Source organism: Lissotriton helveticus, chromosome 12 (assembly GCF_964261635.1).
Source record: "Lissotriton helveticus chromosome 12, aLisHel1.1, whole genome shotgun sequence".
NCBI lineage: Eukaryota > Metazoa > Chordata > Amphibia > Caudata > Salamandridae > Lissotriton > Lissotriton helveticus.
Window position 1 is genome coordinate 47,835,689 of NC_136073.1, and position 22,965 is coordinate 47,858,653.

General features: G+C 44.2%; 1 protein-coding gene across 7 annotated transcripts in view; it reads left to right on the forward strand.

Moving 5' to 3' along the window:
- LOC144798712 (protein phosphatase inhibitor 2-like) overlaps window positions 1-22,965 on the forward strand; it is a 728,862-nt gene that overhangs the window by 177,083 nt on the left and 528,814 nt on the right. For all 7 annotated transcript variants that reach the window (XM_078669726.1, XM_078669725.1, XM_078669724.1 and 4 more), the window contains one exon: window positions 5,320-5,427. In XM_078669726.1, the coding sequence (XP_078525852.1) occupies window positions 5,320-5,427 (108 nt within the window). The remainder of the gene's footprint in view (window positions 1-5,319; window positions 5,428-22,965) is intronic.

Sequence of the window (22,965 nt, forward strand, 5' to 3'; positions counted from 1 at the left end):
TGAAGACGTGGGAACAACCGCTCCTTTTTGCAGCAGATCCGCCACCTCCTGAACTATAGGGTCGGCCTGATCGCATGCAAAAACCAGTGGTCGAGGACGAGCTCCTGCATGGGAGAACCGTAGAATTCTATTTGAAATCCTTGTATGGTCTGTAACACCCATGCGTCGGAGGTGATCGACTTCCAATTGTGCACGAAAACCACCAACCTGCTGCCCACCTTTAGATGTGGAAGGTGGAAAGGCTCATCTGATTCGGCCAGAGGCTGGCCTCTGGCTGCTCCTCTGCCACCGCTGCCTATGTAGCCTCGTCTTGACTGGAAGAACTCCTGTCTGCCTGAGTCTTGGGGTTTCTTGCCGCCTCTTTGAGGGCCTTGGGTGTAGAAGCGGCCGGCTGAACGCCCTCTGCCACGGCCGGTCCCGACAAAAACTCTAGGGTGAAAAACCTTCTCAATTGATGATTGCGCCTTGTCTAGCGATGTAAATGTGGCGACGAATTTGGTAAGCTCCTTTATGAACGGTTCTCCGAAGAGACCGCCTTACTCCACCGCGCCTGCCTTGGAAGAGGCCAAGTCTCCCAGCTTGGGATCCACTTTTAACAGAAAAGAGTGTCTCCTCTCAGTAGAAAGGGCTCAATTAGCATTGCCCAAGAAGACGATTTGGCATTGGGCCCAGTTCAAGACTTTCCGGGGAGAGAGGGGTGCCCGTCAATTTGGCTTCCTCCGCCAATTCAAGAACCTTTGTGATGGGGCCTGCTATGTCTAGCAACTTATTGTGACACAATTTGCACGATCTGTGAATCCCCTTCTATGGATCACGGATGTACTTCTGCAAGAAGGTGGCCATCTTAGGGTCCACCTCTGGGGTTATTGCCACCTTGCACTGTAGGGCTAGGCGCGGACACACTGCCCTGAGGCAAGCCCTTACCTCCTTCTCGAGAGGTTTGTGCAAGTGTCCTGCTACGAACACCAAATCTTTGGGGGAGGGGATGTATTAGATACTCTGGAACCAGCATATCAGAAAGCTCCTCTGGCCCTTTGGTTATGTCTGTGGCGGGTGACCCCATAGGGCGCAAAAGGTCTTGATAGACCTGCTTCATCAGTGTACTCCTCCAATGAGTCTTCTCCGCCCTCCTGCAAGCTAGGGATCTCGGGAACCTTGGGGAGGGGACCCTGCAACCCCCACCCCCTCGATCTGGCCTGGCTAAAAACGCCTTCTTCAAGCCTTCAAAGGCCCCCAAATCCATGCCTGAGGTGCTCTTATGTTTCAGACTGTGAAACAGTAAAGGTATCGGATCCTACAACTGCCCAACCCGGATCTCAACAATAGGGAAAACAGAACAGGGTGGTTGGACAGGATTATTCGCACAACAATTCCCCAGACACACAGTCAATCTGTACCATGTGACCCCTGGATTAGTATTCCAAACGAATTTATTTTTCTTTTTTATACATTTGTCAACGAATTTTTAAAAAACAGACACAAACAGAACCACTGTCAGATCAAAAGGTTCATATATACAGTATCTACAAATGTACACATTTACAAATTTGCAATAATGAATTAAACAAAAGTGGTTTGACACACCAAAGAAAACAATAACATATACAATAGTCCAAATGAATTGCAATTATATACAGTGCAAAAATTAGTCCATAAACAGAAGACGGGCACCAGTCCTAGGAATTGAAGAACCAGGTGACAGGCGGGATTGAGATTGAAAACAAGCCTGCCTGTCTACAAGAGCCTGTGGTATAATGTTTTTCAGGGTTACGAAGCTAGGGTACAGAGTGGAAGTATGATTTACATCCTAGCGGCACCCTTAGTTGTAGCCACAGGGTGGTATTGTCACCTGGTTCTTCAATTCCTAGGACTGGTGCCCGTCTTCTGTTTAATTCATTATTGCAAATTTGTAAATGTGTACATTTGTAGATACTGTATATATGAACCTTTTGATCTGACAGTGGTTCTGTTTGTGTCTGTTTTTTAAAAATTCGTTGACAAATGTATAAAAAAGAAAAATAAATTCGTTTGGAATACTAATCCAGGGGTCACATGGTACAGATTGACTGTGTGTCTGGGGAATTGTTGTGCGAATAATCCTGTCCAACCACCCTGTTCTGTTTTCCCTTATGCTTCAGAAGCACGCTGGGGTTGCTCAGCCTGGCAAGAATATGCGATTTGCATTATGCCAGGCTCAGAAGGGCCCATGGCAGCTGCTACTGCCTGGTGGATGGACGCATCCACCACTTTGCAAAACTCATTGTCAAAGGGGAGAACTTGCAGAGAGTCCTCCTCTGTGTATTCATCCTCCATGATGAGAGCGAGCACTATACTAGTTAGGCCAGTAATATGTAAAACCAATATATATATATATATATGTATGTATGTATGTATGTATGTATGTATGTATGTATGTATGTATATATATATATATATATATATATATATATATATATATATAATTATCTACCCCAAGCACTCTATGCACTAGTAGTGGCGCTACTATATCAGGGGTTGTTATGTGCCTGACTGAATCACTGGATTTTTTATGCTCAACTGAGTGCTATCCGGACCTAATGATCCGCTTGGGGCGACTCATCCTGAAGATCAAATGGGTGTCAGGTGCGCCTGGGCCCACCCCCGCTAGCCTCCCAGCCAAGCGGTGCGGGCGTAAGAGGAGATGGCAGCAATCTACAGACCCGCACCGTGGGCGTGCTGGCTCCCAAGACGGCAGAGGCGGCGTGGCAGACTGCTGGGGCATTCGTCTGGCACTCTAATGGTCCCGCCGTTCCCAGCGCGGCCCGGACCAACGAGACGCAGACATTCGCCCCCTGTCTTGTGCGTGGACACCACACTGCCCACCTGGATCACCTCAAGAGGGGCGGCGAGATGAGCGAGTCAAATGCTCCTGCGGCCCCAACTATTCAAAACGAACATTGCAAGAAAGCACATACAGGTATTACATAGCCACAAAGCAAATACAACAAAGCGTGCCTAAAAATGTTGTTTAAACAGTCGAAATTAAGTTTAAATTCCCCCTGCCCTAAACAAGCGAGAGGGAAACCACACTTATCTGCTGGAGAGCAGGAAAGAAAAAAGAAGTTACTTAGGAAGAGCGCGCCCTCATGAGGTATGAGGACTGCCTGGACTTGAGAGGACCCTTTAATGCATGAACTGTGGGAATGATAGTTTTTTTGTTGTTTAAAGTTGATGCTGCTGGACTAAGGAATTAAAGAAAGTTGAGCATAATCCTCGCCTCCGGTCTTGACATAGAATTTCTTTCTGTTCAGTTTGCCTTACATTTGTTATGAATCTTCTATATTTGTCTTTTTTTGACATTTATCATTATAATTATGAATTATGGTGAGACCAACACTGAAACGTGAAAATACATTGATGCACATTAGATTGGAGCCTTTTGCTTCCATTTTTTGGTACTCTCTCAATGGTGAAAAATACTGCAAAGAGACACTAAGTACGAGATGTAACATCGGAAAACAGATCTATGACTTTCAGTGCATGTCACTAAACCGGAGTTAGTGTCGAAGTAACCAGAAGCCTAGGGAACGATGGGTGTTGTGATCTGGAAAGCTCTTCTCTAATTTCAAGTAAACTAGAGGCAGCTAGGAAGAGGGGCAACCAAAATGTTCTGATATCAAAAGGTTGCAGTTATTTTAGCTCCAAAGCAACAAATCGGAATTAGCTTAAAAAGCGGTTCAATAAAAGTCCAAGATCAAACAGGTAGAAAATCTAGCAAAATGAAACTAATTGATCAATCAAATAGGAAATGGCCCCTGCTCATGCACCAAGCTACTAGCACATATATATTTCCAGGATTGAACATGCAAGGCTGGAACTCCAACGTTTGCCAGAACCATGGGACAATTGCTAATAAGACACTGTTTACGTTGGTTTTAGTTGAGATGATCTCACATCGTCTGCAATTTAGATTTAATCTTGTACCTTATTCCCTTTTCATGTCACATTAGCTGATATAAAAATAGAGGAGGTATTTAGGATGCCGCAATAAGACCCGCCTTTCAGAATTAATCTTACACTTTATCTCCACTTAGATAAGCACTAAGCGGCACTCATTTGGCGTTTGTAGAAAAGGCTGCATGAGCCTTCACATTTTTGGCACACAGCACCTTGGTTGGTTGGTCTTTCACACCCTGACCACGTTGCACTTAGGCCTGAATTGGATATGTTGTCAGAATACATGGTCTTGATTAGGCGGTTAAACTTGAAAGGCTGCTATAATATTGGTACATCAGAGCTACCTTTGCACATTACCTATACTGGCGGAAACCACCGTTGCAAATAATGCTCCAGTCAAGGTAAATCCCTATTACTCTCTGGACTGCTGCTTCCCTGGGACTGCCAGAAAGCATTTACTTGGGCAACCATCAGCTCCAAACGATGGCAAGCACGCTGCACGAGACACAGTCTCCATACCTACCTCCACAAAGCAGCTACTAGCGGCATTTAATTGCAGGTGTTTGGGGCAGAGCAGGTAGGGCGCGCAACAAGTGTGAACCCCACTCGAGAGCCGGATTATAGCACTTATGGAGATGTGTGCCCCCTTTGTAAATATATATATATTTTTTATTTCCTCTTCTTGCTCGAAAATATTTCAAAATCAAATGAAGAGGTGTGGTCGTGATCTGCCTCTTTTCACCTTCCCATTAGAATCTGATAAATGTTGGCCAGATTGTATAGTAGTGTCGCTGGCTGTTCTATGAAGTAAGGGGGTGGGAATTGGACTGCACCAGTTCAGCTTCCTTGATAGAGTTATGTTAATCGGGAGCTATGATGTAATTTCTTAGCATAGGCGACCTGAGCCCAAATGGTCCTTTCCAGGAGCAGAACTGTGTGCCTGTTACTCATGTTGGAAGGTACAACACCGGCTGCTCTACCTTCTTGAGAACTACCACTAACAATGCATGATCGTTTCTTTGAAGCTGCTAGGATTCACTTTACTCTAGAAACCTCTTGTTTTGAAAACCCAACTTATATTTCCCACAAAAATGCAGGCTTCCTTTTCAGTAACGTGAATTCCCTTTAAGTTCATTCATAGCTGGAGCATCCTAGAGTGTAGCAGTCAGAGAGGACAATGATTGTTCCACATGTTATATAATGTTGTTTGTTGTATGGAACTTGTGCTGTCCTTAGCTACTTCAGAGTGCTGCAGGTGACAAATGATGAAGAAGGAAAAAAAAATTAGGACAAGGATAGGGGACATGTAGAATGAGGTATTTGTCTTTCAATAAAAGCTTTGCTACTTGATTTCTGTAATTCTGATTCTGGTTTTACTTTCAGACGGAAGTCTCAAAGGTGGGACGAGAAGAACATTTTGGCCACCTACCACCCGCCCGGCAAGGAATATGGTCTCATTAAAGTGGATGAGCCCAAAACACCATTCAACAGGTAACATTCTGACACATACTAACAAATACATTGTGCAAAGAATCACAGATTCATACCGCACCTAACAACATTCAGAGAAGCGCCAAAAAGCATATAGAATATATACCTAAATATTACAAATCACAGAGAAATTCAGAATACCAATACAAAAGGCAACAACATTCACTCAAATGCTACCGACCATAGTGATGAATAGGAATAGAGTAGCAATAACACCCCAATGAATAGGAGAAAAGGGAATACTGACAGATACCCTGGTACCTAAGAGCACACAGAGTAATTCTAAGACACATAATAAGTAAGAGACGATTACTAACAGAAACACTAAGATAGAAGAGAATAGGAAGTACAAATAAACACAGTTATACATAAGGAAAGGGTAAATTGTACCCTGATATCTATAAACACACTGAGATATTCTAATAGACACAGTAATGTAGTGGCTGCTGTGGCGCGTCCCCATATTGGACATTGCTCTGGAGGTGAGATGCTTGCCTGCAATTAGGGTTTTTGTACCTGGCCTGTTATCATTATAATTAATTATTTGCCCTATGTTTTGATATATGTATACCCGTATATAATACCCATTGACGGTCGCCAAAAGGTAGTTATAATTAGGACCTAGTTTCCATAGACAACACTTTTTTGTTTTGCTAATAACTTTGGCGCCGTTTGAGGAATCTTCATGAAATTTACAAGACTAGTTTGCCTCTCACTTAAGCTGTTGTCTTAAAGGTTTTGGGGTGATTTGTCAAGCAGTGGCTGAGAATAATGGGGGGGGGGGGTGTCCCAAAACTCTTTTTCCCCATCCAATTTCCCATAGGGATTTTGAACTACAGCTCAAACGGAATTACACCAGATTTGATAGAAAGCTAGCTCTTTTCGTCTATAAGGAGCCCTTTTTGTAATTTGGTTTAAATCCGTTCAGTAGCTTTTGAGTTATTGAAGAAAAAAGATTTATAGATATCTGGGAACCGGAAGCTCCACTGACCAAAGAGATCTCTAAATGAGATCTGATTGGGTGACACCATTTAAACCAAGAAGTGGTGGCAGCCATCTTGGGACTGGGACTTGTCCGAGTCCCAAGAAAAAAGGCAAAAAAGGAAAAGAAGGAGGCAGGGTAGGAACACCCTCACATCTGTTCCTGATGGTGGGTCCACAGGGACCCAGTTGGTAGCCAAAAACATTTTTTTGTCAATGGTATCAGAAAACTGTGGCGGATCCCAGCAAAATTGAAAAAAAAAGCATGTGTGGTTGCCAGCGCATAATTTTCTTTGCACTTGGGTGGGCCAGGTCCCGCCGGGGAAAGGCGTTTAATTTTGAGGGAGAAGGGGGGTGCAGGAGGCCCTTTTCCCCAGGCTGATTTCGGCACCAGGGACCCCATCACTAGAGGCCCAGCTGATTTCATAAACAGAGAGGGGGCCACGTAACACCCCCCTCACCCTCCTGGCCGATCACAGCTCCAGGGACCACATCCCTCAGGGCCTGGCCAAATAAGAATACAAGGACAGTGGTCACGGGGACCCCATCCCTCAAGGTCTGGATATGGTTTGAAAAGGGAGTAGGGCCACACGGAACTATCCCCTCAGGGCCAGGCTCCTGCTATGTCGTGGAGAGCGGGATTTTAATCTGTTTTGCAGGGAAACAGATGACAAATTACCCCCGCCTGCAAGGAGCAGCGGGATTTTAATCTGTTTTGAGGGAAACAGATGACAAATTGCCCCCGCCTGCAAGGTGCAGCACATTTAGCTACTCCTTGCGGATGAGAGCAATGCTGGCTACCGCTAGATGCGGGGAGCTGGCTGGGGCGGTGGATACATGGGGCTGGAGCTGCATGCTTTCCTCCCCATTGATAATGTGGCTGGGCCACAGGAGATTGGATGCCCCCTCCCTCTTTTGATTATGTAGTGGGTGCCATGGATGGGCAATAGGGCACTCACCATTTACTGGTCGGGCCCTCAGGGATAGGGTCCCTGGGGCAATATTGGCCTGTGGAAGGGTCTGCGTGTCTCCTCCCCCTCTTAAATATGAAGTGGGGCCCTGGGTGGGATCCAGCGCACCCACCATTTACTGGCCGGGCCCCAACGGATGGGGTCTTCAAGGCCAATATTGGTCTGGGGAGGGGAGTTGCGTGCACTGCATTGGGTTGGCTGCTTTCAGGGGATTGGTTGCAGGGCATGGCCCACCACCCACTGCACTAAAAAAAAAATGAAATTCACTGAAAAAACAATGGTTACAGGGACGTTCTAGTTAGGAAATAGAATTTGAAAACCTTGGAAGTTCACTAAAAAAAGCAAAGGTTACATGGATATTATAGAATTTAGCAAATACAACAAAATGATAGACAGAGTGCTGACACTTTTCAACCACTCGCCCCCCAGTCAAGAGATCTTGGTTTAATCCATTGTTCTTTTACCCGCTATGCCAGCCCAGTCATATACAAATCAGTCATGGGAACAGTCCAGCCCGAACTGCCCGGCCAGGCCTCCCTGGACCGGAAACAAGCATCCTGGAACCAGTTTTGTGGTATCACCCCATATCAGCCAGGTATCTTGAATCCAGTGGCAGAGCGAGCAAGGGACCCACATCTGGACATACCCTTGGCCACTAAGTGCGAACATAGCAAACACAACAAGATGATGGATGGAGTGCTGAAACGATCCAGGGAGGACCTGGCCTGGCAGTTTGACTGGATTGTTCCCATGAGGTGCAGGGTCAAGACTGATCTACATATGGCTGAGTCCAAACTAGGGTGGCATTGTGAGAAAAACAACAATGTGTTAAACCCATATCTCTTTAACGGGGGTGAGTGGTTGAAAAGTTTCAGCACTCCGTCCATCAACTTGTGTCACCAATATAATGTTAGAATTGTCAATCGTGCCCTGTATGGGCTGGCTCTGTGGTATTTACTACTGTGTGTAAGAGAGGATCATAACAATACATGTAACCAAATCAAATTCTATCCCATTTTAGTGGCCCCAATATGTATGCATTCCCATTATACAATTCAATGGTTCATTCTTGTGATACACAGCTCTGAAAATCTTTCATTATAATTTAATATTGTTGGAGTACCTAGCTCTGTATTTTAACCTGACGTTCAAATTGTTTGGAACACTCCCTCTCTCATAGACATTATCCCAAACAAATGTATACATGGAGTTAAATATCCTGATGATAGATGTTTAGCGGCTATTATACATTATCCAGCTATGAAAGAAAAAGAGAGAAAGAGATAAAGTAAGAAAGTAAGGGAGAAAAAGAAGAGGCTGACAGGAATGTCTTTAACTGTATCCACCCCCTAGGTGTGTCAATAATTCCTCCTCACTATTGAGGCCCCAAGGGACTTGGGTCCTCAACTCTCTGATGTTCTTGGATTCAAGGCACCTCAAACATTTGACTGTCCCCTCCTCTTTCTTTACGGGGCACCTGGTCTATGCAGAAGTAGCTTAGCATATCACTTCTACTTTGATGTACCTCTGCAAAGTGTCTCTCTACTGGATATGTCACATCCTGATTGGTTATTGCCTGGGTATGTTCTAGTATCTGTTTTTTAGCAGGGTGGACTGTGCTACTGATATACTTCTTTCCGCATGGAGATTGTAAACAATATATTACAAAACTTGAATTAGAGTTGAGGTGTTTTGTAGTAGCTTTCCATTCCCTTTTTTCCTGGTATTCCATGATTCTTTACATTGACACTCTTCCTACACGCTTTGTATCTGGCGCATGGGTAGAAGCTTTTTACTTCCTGTTTTTTGGTGAATGGTTAATATAATGGCTGTGTACTAAGAGGTCTTTAAGGGATACACTTTTCCTAAGCGTGATGTCTGGTCTATCTGGTAATTCAGGTCCCATGATGGTGTCTGTCACTAGGACACTCAACTGTTTTGGAACTAGCCCCCTAATCTGGTTTGATTCTGATGAAAAATTCAGTACCAGTTTCACAACATCTCCATCCCCTCTTTGCTTATGTTTAGGGGTAAATCATTCTTGCCTGTCTTTAGCTCTTACCTTGTTATCTGCTTCTATCAATCTCTTATCGGGATACCCTCTCTCTCTGAATCGGATAAGTGCTTCATTCTCTGCCTTGCTGTAGTCTTCAGACAGTGAGCAATTTAGTTTGATCCTTAATAGCTCCCCTTAGGCGATGCTGTGTACCAGGCTACGTGGATGCTCATTCCGTGCATGCAGCGTGGCATTTCCAGACATGGGTTTTCTATATAACCTTGTACATAGGTTATTCTCTTTAACATATACTTGTAAATCAAGAAAAGGTACTTCTGTACTGCTGATGTGACTAGTAAATTTCAGATTCAAATTGTTGTTATTTAGAATGGCAATATACATTTCTGCATCCATTTGGGTACCACGTCATACAATAAACAGATCATCAATATATCTGACCCATAGGGTCACTTGATCCACCCAATGTTCATTTGGTTCAGCCCAGGCCACATGCTTCTCCCACCAGCCCATGAAAAAAGATGCGTAACTGGGGACGAAGCACGTGCCCATGGTGAACCCCTGTATCTGCAAGTACAATTGCCCTGAAAATGAAAAGATATTATTGTTCAGACAGAAAGAAACAAATTGTAGCAGCATGATGTTATGTTCTTGAAATTTCAATGGTTTATTCTTGAGAAAGAGCTCCAGTGCCACTAGGCCATCTTTATGCGCTATACAGGTGTATAGACTAGTGATATCCAGTGTCATTAGGATAATGTTATCTTCCCATTGTATGTTTTGTATGATTCGAATAACATCTGTAGTGTCCTATATATATATATATATATATATATATATAGGTTTAAAAATGAGTCAACATAGATAGGTGTTTTTTTCCAGCGAACCTCCCTTTGACAAGACAATGGGGCACCCTGGAGGACGTCTCTGATTTTTGTGGATTTTAGATATGTGACAGAAAGTTGGTAAAACTGGATATTCCACATTGAGGAATTGATACTCAACTTTTACCAAGACACCTTTGTCCCACCAACCATTCAACATGCTATGAAACGCTTAAATGCTGTTATTGTTTTGTTCCCTCTGTATTTGTTTATAGCCCTGTGTGTCGCCTAATAAGCGTAATGCCTCTTCCTGGTATGCACTTTTATAAAAAATGCCCACATTACTTCCCTTATCCGAGGGCTTAATAACTAAAGAGGGGTTATTTTGTTAGTGATACAACAGTTTCTCCTTCATCTTTTGATAGATTGTATCTTTTTTGATGTTTTTTGATTTTCATTGTTCTAATTTTATCCAAATCCCTGACCATCATATCATGGAAGCAGTCTATTGCGTCGAAGGAGGTTTTTGGCATATACCTTGACTTTGCCTTGAATTTACTCCTTCAACATACCTGCTGGATACCTGCTTGCTCTAGTAGTTGGAGTCTATTATCCTCGTCCTTATGGAGTTGGTAATTCCTGTAACTCATGCAAAGTTTGAAGAGTTTTGAGGTCCCTCCCTGTTAATAAATCTGTTGATATTCCCATACGCTCCTTCTCTATTTCCCAGAACTTGGGAGGCTGTAAATTAATCTTTTTTAGTTTCAATTTTCTTATAAATAGAAAAAGAGCAGCCCGGGTCCAGGAGTAGGACAAAAAGTCAGCTCCTTTTGTAAAACAGCAGATTCTGTGGCTGTCAATATTCGGTGGGATACGTTTATGATTGTTAGATTACTGTATTTTACTTGCGGTAACTTACCTACTTGCTTCTTGTGACCTGTGGCTGGGCCAATTGATTTCCTCCTGTTTGCCCCTCTACTGGTTTTCCGCCTTGTTCTGGTGGACATGTTCTCTGGGGAATCTTCCTCCAAGACTCTTAGATAGGTTGGTACTCCTGGGGAAAATGTACTGCCCCACTGGTGTTTTGTGTTTCAGTGCTCTTTGCTGTATCAGGTTCCGAAAAATCAGTATCCACTACTGATTCCGATGTGTCCCTGATGTTGGTCTCTTTCAGGTTCCTTGTTTCCTGCAAGATTTTACATGGGATATCAAACTTTTTAGCAAGTGTGAGGACTCTGTGCCAGATACGTAATCTTGCTGATCTCGTGCAAATGTGTTCTGTTTGTGAAGTTTGATATCGTTTTCATATTCTACTAGACGCGTCTTCATTTGTTGCCTCAGACGATCTGCTTGTTCTTTGTCTGCGTCTAATGCAATGTTTTCTTCTATTTTTTGTATTTCTTCCTGAAGCTTGTTTCTATCACTTTTTGCATAGTTGATCAATATTTCAACCATCCCTTCGTCTGACTGAGTGGTAAACTCAGCACATTCCCTCAATACATTGGGGTCTGGATTTTCATATGAGGGGATTGTATAGATTCTTAATCCTCTAGGGATACTTCCCACATCTAAATAATGTTGTAATTATGTGCCCTCCCACCATTTCCTAATTTCTTTTTCATATGTTCTTTCCAAATTAATAAATGATCCTTTGAGATTGTTGGGTCCTCTTCCTGAGCTAACTCCTCCACCCGCGGTAGTGCTAGGTGTCACTTTTCCAAACACTGTCTCAGCTGCCTCTAGCCGCTCAGCATTGCTGGACGTAATTGAACTTAGTTGTTGCTATCAATGTGATGACAGATATTATTTCATATCTTGCCCCAACACTACTGCCGTCTGTGTTAGATAGCAATGTGCGGATGCCGAAGACATCCGCAAATTACGGGGGGGTTTGTCTCGTTGGCTCCGCGTCCATCTACTTGTCTCCCTTAAGTCTTCCGCATCTCGGCGGTCCCCGGTTCTATTCAATTACGTTTGTCTTCCTCCCAACATACACTGCTTGACTGCAAAAATGGAATGTTCCACTACGGCAAGGAATTCCTTTGATGATGTCAGGCGGTGGAGCAGGCAGCAGAAATATGTCAGTTTACTGCTTTTCCTTCTAAGTCACCGCTCTCGATGCAGCATGTGCCGCGGCTCGCGAGGACGGAACTCATGCACAAATCCGAATTTCCCACAAAGGTACACCGTGCACTATCGAGCTACACATTAATCAATTCTTTATTCAATTCAATTCATTAAAGTCAAACAACCAAAAAACTGGCTTGGCTTTGTCAATGTCAGTATCCATGGTTACAATTGAAACGTATTATCCTGTAATTTCATTGGGAAGTGCCTACGAATAAATCCCTTCACTAGTTCCAGAGAAATTTGAAGAGTTTTCAGATATACATCTGTGGCCGCAGTGGATCCGCAAAACCTCCTGATCTGGTGCCTGAGATCTGATTGGCTGACAACACTTCAAACCAGGAAGTGTTGGCAGCCATCTTGTGACTCGGTTGAACCGAGTCACAAGAAAAAACATTTAAAAAACAGAAGAACCACCCTGACCCCTAGGCCTGTTCAGGGGGTCCAACAGGGACCCCAGACCCCCCAAAAAAACATTTAAGTTTTTTTTATTTCTGGCAAGATTTGTGGTGGATCCACAAATACAGCCGGAAATTAAAAAAAAAATGTTTTTGTTTATTGTGATGTAATATGTGAGGCCATAAGCAGTGCATTGCGGGGGTGTAAGTTATAGTTTACTCACGTAATTATAACAGCTGAATTTCTCTGGTTTTGTACGAGTGAAATGTCAGTCTAACTATAACATCCCTGTAAACTTTGTTTTTTTGTGTGAAAATATATATATATTAAATATATATACATAAATATATATATTATATATATATATATATATATATATTTCAAGCAAAAATAATTACGCCGCACTCTTCTCGGTTGTTTTCAAGCAGTTTATTCCAGCTCAAACAAACTTCCTTCGCATTTCGCGTTTCGAACAGTAAATGTTCTTGATCACGGTAGTTACTACGGCGTAATTATTTTTGCTTGAAATTAGGTACGAGTCTGGTCCTTGACTCGACGCCTGCACCAGCTGACTGGCCGCTCCTCCTGAACAAGGGACGCTTGCTGCTGCTGCAAAAAAAAATAATATATATATATATATATATATATATATAGCAAATAAGTTCATCATGCGCTCTCAGGCAGTAAACAAGGCTGTTGAGCTGAAACACGTTGTGTAATAAACTGCAAATCCTTATTTTGGGTCCCTTTGCCTTACTGCCTGAGAGCGCATGATGAACTTATTTGCTATGTGATGGATTAACTTACCGGACTGCTTCGCCGGAATCTGCGCCAACTTTCTTGGGTCCCAGCACTCCGGAAGAAGCGTTTTTCTTTGTGGATATATATATATATATATATGTCCAGCTCCAAACACCAGCTAGCAGCACACATGAGCGGGTGCACGCCAAAACGGAGGTGTGCCCGTTATATAAATCAAAGCTCCTTAAAAAGGAGTTGAGCGCCTTGGCTCTTTGCATTACTTGACGAAGCCCTCTGGCGAAACGCGTCGTATGCTGTGAGGTTCCTCATTAAAATCTTCTGAGGAATCACCCCCTGCTTGTGCTGCTTTCTATACAGACTTATCGTTTGTGGATTTTTGGAGCTTTGATATATATATATATATACACACACACACACACACACATATATATATATATCCAAGGAATAATACTCCAAACCACCTCCAGGTTGATGTAAACCGGCAAAGAAGGAGACTGACCACTTCAATTAGGCAAAATGTTTCTTTTATTCAGTCAAGTTCCAGCAGTGACGCGTTTCGGGCTCAAAAGCCATTATTCACACATCGGTCACAGGGAAAATGTTATGTTTTTAAATGCTTAAACGTGCACTCCCACCAACAACACATGATTGGGTCATGTGACCATAGATAGTGAGGGAAAACTTTGAACTCTGATATGTACATTTTACTCATAGCATTACATTTTATCCTGTTTAAATCACTGTTTAAATACATGGCTTATAAAAGAGACCTACAGGACATAGGTTTGTTTAAAATCAGTCATGTGTAACATAGTGCAAAACGAATCCATTAATCCTTTAAAAAATATATATACTTTTGAAAGACACATATATTTTTGAATTATGTATATCTGTATAAATACGTTGCACCCTCTGTTGCACAAATGTTAACCGTCGAATCACATCTTGTTTAAGTCCTTCTGGGTTATATATATGTCTAGAGATATGTATTAATCAATCAGGCCTCGAAAAATCCTTAAAAGTTTACTAGACCTACAGGTCTAGTGACTTAAATAATCTACTCAACCTAATTAAAATGCTCTTGACCCATAAACTGGTTTCAAATTATGTGATCCTGGGCAAGAATTTGAATTCCCTGAGATGCCATTTTCTTCTTTATCGCATATGAGAGAACCTTCAAGTACACAAGTTCAGCACGTCTGCTGTACCGAAAACTATTTTGTTTGTTTTAATAGACTAAATATTAACTTCATATAGAATACAAATCTAGCCACATAAAGGATACACATGACCACTGACTTGCCTCTTAGTTCATTAACTGCATTGTCACCTGGGCGGGGGCATGGATGTTTCTCAAATCATGTTTAAAAACTATCACTTTTGATAAATACATAACTAAAGCATAAAGTAGCACACACTGTCATTTGCAATCAGCAGATGTTACAATGAAATAGCCACAGAATGTGTCACTGAAATGTGGTTTTTAAAACTATATAATTACAATGTTTGGAAATAGTGTCTGCAAATATTTGTCATTTGCACATCACCACATAAATTATTCTGATTTACTTTGCTCCTATTTAAATCTTTGCATCACACTTCTGAATTACAAAAAAGTTATTTCATAATTCCCGTTAAATTTGGAAATACTTGTACTATTCATTTACAAGCAGTTTAAATGTTGTTGGAGAAAAAACTGACATTTTACATCCTTTTGTTTCACAATTCTTGTCAACTCACTTGATAAAAACCGTTAACTGTGATAAGTGAAAGAAAAGTTAAAACCATTTTCCGGGAACAGATAGGCAACAATTAGTAATCAATCAATCAATCATAGCATTTGTATAGCGCGCTACTCACCCGGGAGGGTCTCAAGGCGCTTGGGGAAAGGGGCCGCTACTGCTCGAACAGCCAGGTCTTGAGTTGTTTCCTGAAGGCGAGATGGTCCTGGGTCAGTCGGAGGTGGATGGGGAGGGAGTTCCATGTCTTGGCCGCCAGGTAGGAGAAGGATCTGCCTCCGGCGGTGGCTCTTCGGATGCGTGGTACGGCGGCGAGGGCGAGGCTAGTAGATCGTAGCTGGCGGGTGGGCGTGTAGAAGGTCAGTCGGTCGTTGAGGTACTTGGGGCCCAGGTCGTGGAGAGACTTGTGTGCGTGGGTGAGGAGCCTGAACGTGATCCTCTTGTTGACGGGGAGTCAGTGCAGGTCCCTCAGGTGGCCGGAGATGTGGCTGCGCCGGGGGATGTCCAGGATGAGTCGGGCAGAGGCGTTCTGGATGCGTTGGAGTCTCCTCTGTAGCTTGGCTGTGGTTCCGGCGTAGAGGGTGTTTCCGTAGTCCAGTCGGCTGGTGACGAGTGCCTGAGTGACCGTCTTCCTTGTTTCGGTCGGGATCCATCGGAAGATCTTGCGGAGCATGCGTAGGGTGTTGAAGCACGATGAGGAGACGGTGTTGACTTGTCTGGTCATCGAGAGGGAAGAGTCCAGGAGGAAGCCCAGGTTGCTTGCGTGGTCTGTTGGCTTGGGAGCGGTGCCCAGGGCGGGAAGCCACCAGGAGTAGTCCCAGGCGGAGGGCGATGGTCCCAGGATGAGGACTTCCGTCTTGTCCGAGTTCAGTTTAAGGCGGCTGTTCTTCATCCACTTGGCGACGTCTTTCATCCCTTCGTGTAGGCTGGTTCTGGCGGTGTCGGGGTCCCTGGTGAGGGAGAGGATCAGCTGGGTGTCGTCGGCGTAGGAGATGATGTTGAGGTTGTGTTGGCGTGCGATGGCTGCAAGAGGTCTCATGTAGACGTTGAAGAGGGTGGGGCTGAGTGAAGATCCTTGTGGTACGCCGCAGATGACTTCGGTGGCCTCGGATCGAAACGGGGGAAGGCGAACTCTCTGTGTTCTTCCGGCGAGGAACGAGATGATCCACTCCAGTGCCTTCTCTTGGATGCCGATGTTGCGGAGGCGTTGGACTAGGGTGCGGTGGAAGACAGTGTCGAATGCTGCGGAGAGGTCCAGGAGGATGAGGGACGCTGTTTCCCCGTTGTCGAGCAGGGCTCGGATGTCGTCGGTGGCTGCGATCAGGGCGGTCTCGGTGCTGTGATTGGCTCTGAAACCGGACTGCGAGGGGTCGAGGGATCCGTTCGTCTCGAGGAAGGCGGCCAGCTGTCTGTTGACGATCTTCTCGATGACTTTCGCAGGAAAAGGGAGGAGCGAGATGGGGCGGAAGTTCTTGAGGTCGGTGGGGTCCGCTGTTGGTTTCTTCAGTAGGGCGCTGAGCTCGGCATGCTTCCAGCTCTCCGGGAAGGTGGCGGTGTTGAAGGAGCAGTTGATGATGTTCCGGAGTTGGGGTGCGATGGTGGAGTCGGCCTTGTTGAAGACGTGGTGGGGGCAGGGGTCGGTCGGAGATCGGGAGTGGATGGTGTTCATCGTGCGGGCTGTGTCTTCGGTGGTCACCGTGGTGCAGGTGCGGAGGGTGGCGGTGGGGGGCGTTGGTTCGACGGTTGGGTGCGTGGATGGTGCGCCGAAGCTGTTGTGGATGTCGGCGATCTTGCGGTGGAAGAACGAGGCGAGAGAGTCGCAGAGATCTTGTGAAGGAGTGATGTCGTTGTTGCCGGTGCTGGGGTTGGAGAACTCCTTGACGATGCTGAAGAGTTCCTTGCTGTCGTGGGCGTTGTTGTCCAGTCGTTCCTTCAGTGATTTCTTCTTGGTGGTGCGGATAAGCTGGTGGTGCTTGCGGGTGGCTTGTTTGAGGGCGGTCATGTTGTCTGTGGTCTGGTCGCGGAGCCAGGCTTTCTCGAGGGTGCGGCAGTTCTTCTTAGAGTCAACTAACATTTGACCTCTGTCCTTGAGGAGTCAGCTAATGTGTCAAGATAAAAACGAGATTTAAAAGTGTCTTAATTGCTCGTTCACTTTCTGAATGAACAGAACGCCTGTTTTCTCCAGCTTAAATTTACTCGCAAGCAAGGTGGAGTAAGTGCTATAAAATAGTTTGACCCAATTAAATCTCACTCGTAATTGCGAGTAGGGGAGTGGATTTTTCGAGGCCTGTCAAGTGGTATTGTCAGTGATGTACAGTACATCTGGATGCAGTGACTTTAAGAGGTACATCCAGATTTTTCGCTGGAGTCCAGTAGTTCTTCCTTTAAGACATGTTCTACAGGGAAAATCTTCAAATCTGATAGTAAATGATCCACAAGGTACAATGTTTGGCTACAGGCTGGTCAAGTTTCTTAATAATTACTGATGATTTGTGGTTCCTGAATTGTGTACTGAGGTCATTTACTGTTTGCTATACATATAGTTTTTTACAGCTTTGACACTGAATCACACAAATAAGGCATGTTGATCGACATATAAGATGCTGTCTTACTCCATTGGTCCTTCTCGTAACAGAACTAGTTACTGAGGATGTTTATAAAAGATATTCACATATGATGATGCACCCTTTAGGGTCACAGCAATGAATCCCTGCATTTCTTACAGCTTGCTTGAGTTCAGCTCTCACAATACGAGGTTGTAAATTGGGAGCTTTGTTGATGGCTTTTCCACAGTTCTTTTATTAAGAGCTTTAGATAACGCCTTAAGCCGATTCTCATTTGATATATTGGTGTATAATTTATTTATTATTTACATTTATAAGACGCAACAGCTACCCAAAAAGGGTTTCCCGGCGCCATAGCAGACTACATGCAGATCAAAGCGAAGATGGAATAACAATTACTGGTCAAATAGCCAGGTCTTAAGGGCTCTGCGAAAGCGGGTGTAAACAGTTTCATGACGGATAGTCAGGGGAAGAGTGTTCCAGAGGGTCGGGCCGAGATAAGAAAAAGATCTTCCGCCCATCCTGGTGAGTTTGAACCTAGGTACCTTGAAGTTGCCAAGAGTGGCCAACCTCAGGTGACGAGTGGGAACGTAAGGACAGACAAGAGATTGTAGATATTGATATAATGATGTAACATCAAATGTAGTCAGAATAGTGTCATCATCAAATCTGTAGGTTTGGTTTAATTTTTCAATAATACGGAGGAAGTGACTGGTATCCTTAACAAATGATGGAAGTTTCTGTACAATGGACTGAAGGTGCAGGTCGACGAATAAAGACCGTCTCTCAGTGGCTGCATCATTGCGAGAGATGATGGAATGGCCAGTATGTTCATTTTCGAAAGTTTGGGAAGCATGTAAAATCTCCTAGGTCTCGGTTTGGGATGAACAGGTATATCTGCTGTTGTTTCATCAATGAAGTTTAAGCTCCTGTACCATACAACCATGTTCTTTATTTCTTTGTTCTAGTATTCTGTGGGGTCCGTTTATAAAGGGTTGTAAGTGTTGGTATCCATTACCTGTCTCATTCCCTCCTCAATATAATCACTTACTTTCATGGCAATCACTGCACCACCTTTGTCTGATGGTTTTATAATGACTTCCGTTCTCTATTGAAGGAGGTAGAAAGCTTTTCTTTCTTCTCAGGTAATGTGATCAAAAATCCTTTTAGGTGTTGATTCCTTGATGAATTTTGTTGATGGATAAAATGTATGTATCAAGAACAGGATGTCTATCACATTGAGAAGTCCATGATTTGAGATTTCAGAGCCTCTTAAATGGATCTGTAAGGTAGCTTTGCAGATCAACATTAGAAATATTGTTAAAGTATTCTGCAAGTCTGCATCATCTCTTGAAGGTTTTGGTCCTTAGGTACAGGACAGAAATAGAAGACTTTGCTCAAGAGGTTCAATTCACCTGGTGATAGGAGCCCTCCTGTTCAGTCAATAACTGGGTCTGATGTCTCGAAGGGTTGTAGCTGGCTGATGCTATGCAGTCTTTTTTGTTTTATATACCTTCTGTTTTTGTATGCTGTTTACTCACAGGACTTACACTGACAAGAAAATCTACAAAAAAAGAATGATTTATGAAAAGGTGATACGTGTATCATTTTGTATGTGAATTATATCAAATGGTCATTTGTATCTAAACTGGACTTAATGTCACCCACACAACACTAAACTCAGCATCATGTACAGCCAAGCACTCAGAATAAGATGCAAGTGCAGCAAGGAGGACCCCAGCAAAGACCATCCACAAAATACTTTAACTGAGCAAACCATCTTGTACTACCTGCGGAAGCTGAAACGTTGTAGTGGAAATATATATCGAGTCACAAGATGGCTGCCAACACTTCCTAGTTTGAAGTGTTGGCAGCCAATCAGATCTCAGCACGAGATTGGGAGGTGTTGCGGTTTCACCTCGTCCCCCAGATAGACTATTTGGATTTTCCTTAATATTTTAAAAACTACTCAATGGATTTACACTATTTAACAAAAAGATTGCTTTCTGAACCAACAGCTACCTTTCTGCCAAATTTGGCATGTTTTTGGTGATTTGGTGTAAATCCGTTCAGTAGTTTTTCAGATATCTAACTTAAAAAAATATCGATATCCGTGGACGCGAGTCCTTGCAGTGGACCTGCGGATCCCACTAAAATTTGATTGGCTGCCAACACTTTAACCAGGAAGTGTTGGTAGCCATTGTGGGACTCGGCTTGAAGCTGATTTCAAGAAAAAAGTTCCAAGTAAAGATAAGGGAGCAGGGTAGGAATACTCATACCTCTCCAGATATGCTGGGAGAGTCCCTCAGGGACTCCGCCAGGGGTAAAAAGCGGTTTTTTATTATTTTGCAGCGGACTCCCGGGTTGGTCTGCAAATCCGTTGCAACTCTTTTTTTTTAAAAAAGCAAGCGCAGGCTCCTGCGTTTGCTTTAGAATAACCCCCGGGTGGGTCAGGTCAGGGAGCCTGTGGTAAATATAGAAGTGGGGCGCACAGGGCCACCTTCCTGGCTATTCAAAGCCCCGGAAACTGCCACCTCCCTGGGGCTAAATAAAATTCTGTGGGAGGGCCTCTCGGACCCCCCCTGCTTGGCCAGGGACAGCTACCTCCCCGGGGCACACAGTGTTTTTATTTTTAAGTCATACTGGGAGGGCCGTAGGGCCACCCCTACTGCCCTGGCCACCTCCCCGGGGCACATACTTTATTAAAAAGAAAATAAGCAGGTGAGGCCCTACAGCCTCCCCCACGCCCCCTGGGACCACCACCTCCCCGTGGCACAAATGCAATAATTAAGGGGTCCCATTGCAGACCCCTGAGACCTCCACCTCCCCGAGGCAAATTTTAACAAAGGAGGGGGGCTGCAAGGCCCCTGTCCATGAGCCTTACATGGCCCCGTGGACATCAATGTTTGGATTGGCTCCATCAATGTTCCGGGGTGCCCACCCCCGGGACATTGCAGTATGCTATGGCATGGCGGCAGATGCTATAGCAAACAGTGCTCTGCTTTGAGCAAGCAAAAGCATTTTGCTCTTGCTTGCTCAAAGTGGAGCACTTTGCTTCTACACACAGGGCGATGCATGTCACCAGCTCCCTGTGTGTAAAAGCAATGCCTGATCCCGCAGGAGGCAGGGACGGCTGGGGCCTTCAGGCTCCCCCTGCAGTCCACCACAAGGTGGCCTGGCCCCGGTGGATGGGGTCCCTGGGGTTGAAAATGGCCCATGAAGGAGGAGGGGGCGGCCTCGACCCCTTCCTTTGATAAAAATATATATATTTTTTAAAGGCAAAGGCCTTGCCCTGAGAGATAGGGTCTGCGGGGCCGTAATCAGCCAGGGGAGAGGGGCCACGTGGCCCCATCCCCTCTTTAAAAAATATATAAAGGCCTGGCCTTGGAAGGGGGGCCGCGTGGCCCCCTCCCTTTTAAAATGTTGTTTTTTTTTTTTTAAAAGGGCAAGCTTCGGGGGATGGGGCAAATGGCCTGGGAGGGGCCTGCTCAGTGGGTTTATTCACGCCTTAGACAGACGCTTTTCGGGAGGAACTCCCTTCTTCTGTGTCAAACATTTGCGCGCTGTGCGGCGACATTTTAAAAGTAACCAGCAATCTAGTAAAACAAATGAGGGACTTGCTCTCTCTGAAAATCCATGGGCGCCATCTTGTTGTTACAAAATACATTGTATGCATACTCGTACCGCATTCTAAAATCCAAATTGCGGATTTGTATTGCACCTTAATCATTCTAAAACATATAGTTTCAGTCTATGTAATCTTTTTTAAGATGGTTACTTTTAAAATGTCGCCGCACAGCGCGCAAATGTTTGACACAGAAGAAGGGAGTTCCTCCCGAAACGCGTCTGTCTAAGGCGTGAATAAACCCACTTTTTGCTACTGTTCCCGTGAGTGCTGTTTTGTTTTCCTCAGAAGGGAGAGAAGACGTTGGAGCCGACATATATATATATACATATTTATATAATATATATATATATATGTATATGCTTTACATGCTTGACATATCTAGCTGTTTCCTATAAGATACAAGCATTTACAATGCAATGGTTTCGCCTTTGGAAAAGTTATAGCTATTGGCATTGTAAATGACAAATTTTGTATTTATGTGTTGGTTTTGAAAACAGATAAATAAATGGCATTGTCATTTACATTGCCATTAGCTTAATCTCTCGCAAATGTGAGACCTATTGTACCCTACGGACGAGCTTAGCAGACAGACCAACCCTGCCACATAATTTGGCCCTACAGTGCCGCATAATTCCAATGTCCCTGCCTATACCTCCTTAGGAGCGCCCTGAGGTGCGGGTCCATTAGCCAGGCGAAGGCCAATAATTGGCTTCATTGACTGACTTTGTGTTCAGTAATTTTAAATTATATGGCTTGACAAATGTTTCAATCTGAGACACTACATCCCACATTATTGACTAGTTTTCAGCAATATTTCTTCCTATTCTCTTTACTGATTTTTTCCCCCTTGTTTTGGATGCCTGAATATCCCGTATAGGATGAACATACGAAAACAACATGTTTTTTTCAGAAAAGAAGCCCATTTAGCTTTGCTAAAAATTGAATAAAGTACAAAACCTATTTTTTCATAAAACGTCCCAAAAGCCAGCAACGCGCGTGTCTTGCACATGAGTGCTTCGCTGTAGCAGTTAGTGCATGAATTGCCACAGATATGTAAATGAAAAACAGACCAGGATAATGCAGAACGCTTTCCCTCTCGGGAAAAGTGTTTGTCAAGAAGATGAGCGCGGAGTGTAAAGCGAAGTCACAACTCGCACGCTTTTCATTTGTGTGCGGTTCGTTCTCTGCACCGAGTGTGAAAATAAATAAATAAATCATTCTGTCAGCGCAGATGTGTTTTTGACACTTGCGCCATCACCTTTTCTGCAAATATGGTAATTTCGAAGCAGGGAAGCAAGTTGAAGAGCGAGCGCCTGAAGGCGGGCGAGCTTGAGGTAAGCAAAGCAGTCTTCCCGTGGAATCCGTGCTGCGCCGATTCTTACGTGGGAGAAGGCTGTAGATTCACGGGCTCCTGCTCTCTTTTCACCTCAAGAGGTAATTCTACTTCATGGGGCCCCTCCTACAGGGGTCCTTTCAACAGCGGCTACTCTTTATTTTGGGCCCCTGCACTATTCCGGATGGACCCGTTC